This window comes from Mustelus asterias, chromosome 12 (genome assembly GCF_964213995.1).
Source record: "Mustelus asterias chromosome 12, sMusAst1.hap1.1, whole genome shotgun sequence".
In the NCBI taxonomy this organism is placed as follows: Eukaryota; Metazoa; Chordata; class Chondrichthyes; order Carcharhiniformes; family Triakidae; genus Mustelus; species Mustelus asterias.
The window spans coordinates 33,181,674-33,187,829 of record NC_135812.1 but is presented as its reverse complement, the minus strand read 5'-3'; the positions used below and the strand labels follow the sequence as shown (position 1 = coordinate 33,187,829).

Sequence of the window (6,156 nt, the reverse complement as noted above, 5' to 3'; positions counted from 1 at the left end):
GGGGATGGGGGGGAGGGACTGATGGACTATTGCTTGGGGATGGAGAGGTGTGATGGACTGTATTGCTAGGGGATTGGGGGGGCGTGATGGACCGTATTGCTGGGGGAATGGAGGGATGATGGACTGTATTGCTGGGGGATGGGGGGTGATGGGTGGCATTGCTCGGGGATGGGGGTGATGGACTGTATTGCTGGGGGGTGGGGGTGATGGACTGCATTGCTAGAGGATGGGGGGTGATGGACAGTATTGTTCGGGGATGGGGGTGATGGGCTGTATTGCTGGGGGATGGTGGGGTGATGGACTGTATTGCTGGGGGATGGGGTGATGGACTGTATTGCTGGGGGATGGGGCCGATGGGCTGTATTGCTGGGGTGATGGGCTGTATTGCTGGGGGATGGTGGGGTGATGGGCTGTATTGCTGGGGGATGGGGCCGATGGGCTGTATTGCTGGGGTGATGGGCTGTATTGTTGGGGGATGGGGGGTGAAGGACAGTATTGCTAGGGGATTGGGGGGTGATGGACTGTATTGCTGGGGGATGGTGGGGTGATGGGCTGTATTGCTGGGGGATGGTGGGGTGATGGGCTGTATTGCTGGGGGATGGTGGGGTGATGGGCTGTATTGCTGGTGGAATGGGTGGGTGATGGACTGTATTGCTGGGGGATGATGGCCTGTTTTGCTGGGGGATGATGGACTGTATTGCTGGGGGATGGGGTGATGGCCTGTATTGCTGGGGGATGGTGGGGTGATGGGCTGTATTGCTGGTGGAATGGGTGGGTGATGGACTGTATTGCTGGGGCTGCGGACTGTACAAATAAACCTGTTGGACTTTAACCTGGTGTTGTTAGACTGCTTACTGTGTTTACCCCAGTCCAAGGCCGGCATTTCCACATCATGACTGTACATCCCACCAGGAGGGTGCGCTCTGGCCGCTCAGTGCAGCCGCGGTGTTGGATGTTCTGGCAGTGAGAGGAATGAGTGTCGGATGGTGGCGGTAAGAAGGCCCTGCTCTTCGGTCACGGTGGCTGGGCCACCCCCGGGCGGCTTGGTGTCGTTGTAAGGCCGCGGTTGGCGAGGCCAGGCTGCCGCTTGGGACGGGAAGCGGCTGTAACTCCAGGCCGGGGCTCGGTGTGGGTGAGTATCCCCGGGAACAGTGACTGAACCCCCTCAGATCATAAATATTAACTTCTTCACACAAATAACTCCCTTTGTTTGGGAATATTCTGGAAGGTGACAGTTTCAGCAGTGGGTGGGCAGGAAAGGACTGTTTGGGCCTCCAGAATGTGTTTGATTGACTTTCTGAGGTCGGTGCTATTTTATATTTGTGGATTTCCCTCTCCAACCGAGATAAATAATCACCATGATAGGCAACTATTGTGAAAAATTATCTATTAGGGCATTTTGTTGCTTTTTGCCCCATCTCTGTGCTGGTTAAATCGTTGCTTCTTGTTGCTTATGATGAATTACTGAGCAGTGAAAGCCTCCCCCCACATACACACAATAAGTCGAGCACAAATGGAAATAGATCCACTTCTTTCTTTTCTCCCATTTTAGTTTCATTCCACTTCAAAGATAACAAATAGCAAACGCATCTGCAGTACACAATGAGAACCTGATGACTAATCTGTCACAAAGTTACAGCAAACAACATTTCCAAGTCTTTATTTTGAAGTATCAAACACCTCACTGCGACCACAGAGCCTTACCACAGTATAGGTGTCGAGGAGGAAGACTCCTGGGGAACCCACTGTTTGAGTCTGAATCAGACAGAACAACCTTCGGTGACTTGCATCTGTCCCTGAGATGAACTTCTGATTAAATATCTGTGACATCGACTGTTTATTTTTACCTTCATAACTTTGCTCCTGCCTCAGCTCATCTGTGCAAGCCTTATGCTTGCCTTTATTGCCCCTCCAATTGACTAATGCACTTCTGTCATACTTCTCACATTCTACACCCCATAAATTTGAGATAATCTGAAGCTCAACTGTCCCTGTCCTTACTTGCACCAGGTCCTGTTTAACCACTTAAAATTCTCATCCTTGTTTTCAAATCCTACCCCCATGGCTTCACCCCCTACCTACCTCTAGGATCTCCTCCACCCCCACAACACTGAGATATCTATGCTCCTCTAATCTCTGACCTCTTGAATTAACTTGATTTTAATTGCCCCATCATTGATGGTTGTACCTTCAGCTGCCAAGACCCTAAGCTCTAGAATTGTCTTCCTAAGTCTCTTCACCTCTCTACCCTTAAGAAGCTCCTTAAAATCTACTTCTTTGAGCTGGTTTCTGATGATCTACCCAAATAATACCTTGTTTGCCTTAACTTGAGTCCCCTCATTTAACTTGTGCCCCCTTGTCCAAGTTAATTTGAAGTAATGTTCTTGATTTACCTTTTCTGTTCCATTAATCATCTCATACATCACCATAGGATCAATTCTCAGCATTTTTCAGGCTGAAACACTGAAGTTTCTTCAGTCAGTTACTCAATTCAGACGTTTGGCTTGAGAGCCCAAGTTTGCTATTCTATTCTTTACCATTTCCGGTGTTTGAGTATTTTTCCAGGCTGAATAGGATGGTTAAGATACTGTCTGACCAGAGCACTGCATAGTGTGATGACTTCCACTGACTTGTGTTTTATGCTTTTCCTATACTGTTCAACATTTTATTACCTTTATTGATTGCAGCTCTGTAGAGTTTCCAACATAGTTTCTTTTTTATTGCAGCTCTTGCATTAGTTGGAAATCTTGAATGTTCAAATCCCAAGCCTCTTTCAGCTTCACCCTGAGCTATTATGATCATCATAAAGTTGCCCACATCACCTTATCCTTTCTTGTTGTTTGCCATCCTGTGCTCTTGAAACACATTTCTCTCATTCTTCTTCAGATCCTGAAAGCAAAGAGATCACCCAGACTCCAAACATGACACTTGCTGTGTTTAGGGTGAATGTTTTTCTGAGATCTGTAACAATATTGTTCATAGATAAATATTAGTTGTTTTAAGTTGAAACAGTTTGAGATTTAGTCATACTGCAAGAGAAAATATAAATAGACATTAGAAAAGCTTTCAAGTCATTGGGCTCCCTATTTGGATTTTCCATTTAGTTGCTTTGACGTAATTTTCGCACTGGATTTTTTTTTTAGTTCATGTCACCAGCCCCCTCCTACAGCTCACATCCTAAACGATCTGTAGTGCACCTCTTCTTTTTCCATATCTATTTAGATGATGTTTGATCTAAGAATTGTTCTAGAGAACCCTTACTCCATTCACTGATTCCTGGAATGTATCATGTGAATTCTCTTTCTTGACAGTAAATTGGATAAGCAATCCACTGAATTCAGACACTGACTTCAAAGCAACAAATAGTTTTATTTTCGAGTTGGATAAATGAACACATGCATAGTTTTCACAGTGAGATATATTTCTCTACAATGTTTGATTTATAAAACAAAAAAGTTGACTTTCTCGCTCATGGTAACCATTTTTTGTAACCCTCAGACTAACCTAATTGTTATCGGACTGCCCTGGAACTTTAAAAATCATTTAACATTTGTTGCAAATATGTTATCTGCCTTTACAGTCCATGCATTTCTCTTTATGGACCTCAGAATTAAGCCTGTGGGATGAATCCCTGCCAACAAGCTGTCAGTTGCAAAGCGTTTCCATCTGATCAAGGTCCCTGCCCCTTTATAGAAACGATTCACAAATAGCTGTCAAGCAAAGTAATAACCCCAAGTTGAAGGGCTAGTCTTTGTGTGATCAGAAGGCCTTCATGATTCTACTTTACTCCCCTTTTCATGCTGTTAGATTTGATAGAGGTATTCAAAATCATGAGGAGTCTGGACAGAGTAGATAGGGAGACACTGTTTCCACTAGTGAGCAGATCGAAAACAAGAGGACACAAATTTAAAAAAGTCAGTAAAAGAAGCAATAGAAAAATGAGAAAAAACTTCATGCAGTGAGTGATTTAGGGTCTGGAATACACTGCCTGCGTGAGTGGTGGAGGCAGGTTCAATTAAAGCATTCAAAAGGGAATTGGACTGTTATTTGAAAAGAAACAATGTGCAGGGCTGTGGGGAGAAGACAGGAGAATGGAACTATGTCAGTTGCTCATTTGGAGAGCTGGTGCAGGCAAGATGGGTCAGATGGTTTCCCTCTGTGCTGTAACGATTCTGAAATTCATTTGAATAGAACTACACCATAAGCAGATAGAGATTGCATTCCGACGTCGAACATTGGAGCCATCGGTAACGATAACCTGAGATATTTAGGATTGCACACAATGGACCTCCTTGAGTTGAGGCCCAACCTGGGCTGAAGCTCTTGAAAAATTGGGCATTTCTCAATGAGAAGAGAACATGCACTCCAGATTGGACAAATGGAACTTCTATAGATATAGATTCCCCAGGAGTAGAGACCTCTGACTCTGCAAGATTTGTTACAGAGCCACTGAGTACGAGTATATGACAGAAGAATTGAAATGGAGGTGGACACTCACATACCTCCTGGTGGTTAGCACAGAACACCATTAGCAAAAGATGTATGGAGGGAGGCTATTATATGTAAACATAGGTGGATCACCTTGTCAGAAAAGCTGGTAGATTTTACTGTATTATAAACTAACTTTATTAACTTTACATGTTTAGTGTAAGTTTCTTATATGTGCTATGATCGTGGCATTAATACTGCGCTTTCAATTGTCAGGTTTAATCATAGGGGACGGTCAAAGGATTTAGAAGCAAAATGTCGATAATGGGCTTAAAGAAGAAACAACCTAAAACCTTCAAAGTTAAGGTTATTACCATGGATGCAGAGATGGAATTCAGCTGTGAGGTAGGAGAGAAAGTTTGTTTTTGTCTTGCCTGTTTAATGCCTCATCTGACAACTGTCACTTCTGACAATGCAGCTCTCCTTAGTATTGCATTGACGTATAGCCCCAGCTTTTGTGCTCAGATCTCTGGAATGGAGCTTAAACCAACATTTTGTGATATAGTTGAGAATGTTACTAACATACTTAAGTGACATTTTGTAATTATAGAAAGAGGCTCATGGAAAGTCTGCTAAGGAAACTCACTGGTTTAGCATGCAAAAAGCACAAAGGAATTATGTTTAAGCAGCAGTAACGAAACTAGCCCATTCCTTATCTCAAGCTTGCACGATTAATGATCCAGTGTAAAATTAATGGTCACAGTTCCGGAAAACTTGGGATCTACTTTTCTTCATTTGTTTGCTAATGCTGGGTTTAAAAAGTGGGTATACTGTACTAAGCAGAATGGGGAAGAATATTCTTTCTGATGTTGATTCTGAACCTTAGATATAACTTTATTAAATGAAAACACAGATGAAATGATAGAAATGTGCAACTAAGAGAATTTTAAAAATATTCAACTTCTGACAATGGATTGCATCCAAAGTATTAACTTTCCGGTCTCGTTCTAGATATGTTGTGTATTCCAGTGTTTTCTGGGTTTGTCTGCTTGCACAGCAATTGTGACTATAGTTTAAAAATAACTCATTGGCTGTAAAGCACTTTGGGGCATTCTGAGGATGTTAAAAGTGCAATACAAATGCAAGATCGTTTTTACTTCAACTTGGTCTTTTGTACTTCACATACGGAAAGAAGGACGAAAAGATCTCCTACAATTCAGTTCGTAGGCACCAGCCACTATTGAAGAGCTTTAGGAAACAAACAGTTTTTCTATTAAATTGAGGGGGAGCATTTTGATAATCACTGTGGATGCACAGTGGCCTGAAATGTCTATATCTCTGTTTCGCAGCACTTTTTTGTGAGAATGTTGATTCAGCTCCACTCCTGAGATTTGAACACAAAATGCAATGCTAAGGAGTACTCCTTTGTCAGAAGTGACAATTTTTAGAAGAGACATAAAATTAAGTACAGATCCTACAGGCGCTTCTTACCTAGTGTATCAATGGTCAGACTTTATTTACGATCGATTATGCATTTCTTAGTGTCCGTCTTAAAACAGCTTCAGATGATTAAACTGATTTTATCTTTTCAATTTTTCAGAATATATCTGTAACAGTATGCAATAATGGTTCTTAAACATGTTTAAATTCACGACTATTATTCTGAACATCCTTCCAAAGTAAAATAATAGCACGATTCTTTCAGAATGCATATTGTTTTCTCCAGGT

General features: G+C 42.4%; 1 protein-coding gene across 4 annotated transcripts in view; it reads left to right on the top strand.

Moving 5' to 3' along the window:
- Positions 1 to 920: 920 nt before the first annotated feature.
- The window catches only part of nf2b (NF2, moesin-ezrin-radixin like (MERLIN) tumor suppressor b), a 55,648-nt gene continuing 50,412 nt past the window's right edge, over positions 921 to 6,156 (top strand). For all 4 annotated transcript variants that reach the window (XM_078225008.1, XM_078225007.1, XM_078225009.1 and 1 more), the window contains exons 1-2: positions 921 to 1,132; positions 4,705 to 4,833. In XM_078225008.1, coding sequence (XP_078081134.1) covers positions 4,744 to 4,833 — 90 coding nt within the window. In that variant the 5' untranslated portion in view covers positions 921 to 1,132; positions 4,705 to 4,743. The remainder of the gene's footprint in view (positions 1,133 to 4,704; positions 4,834 to 6,156) is intronic.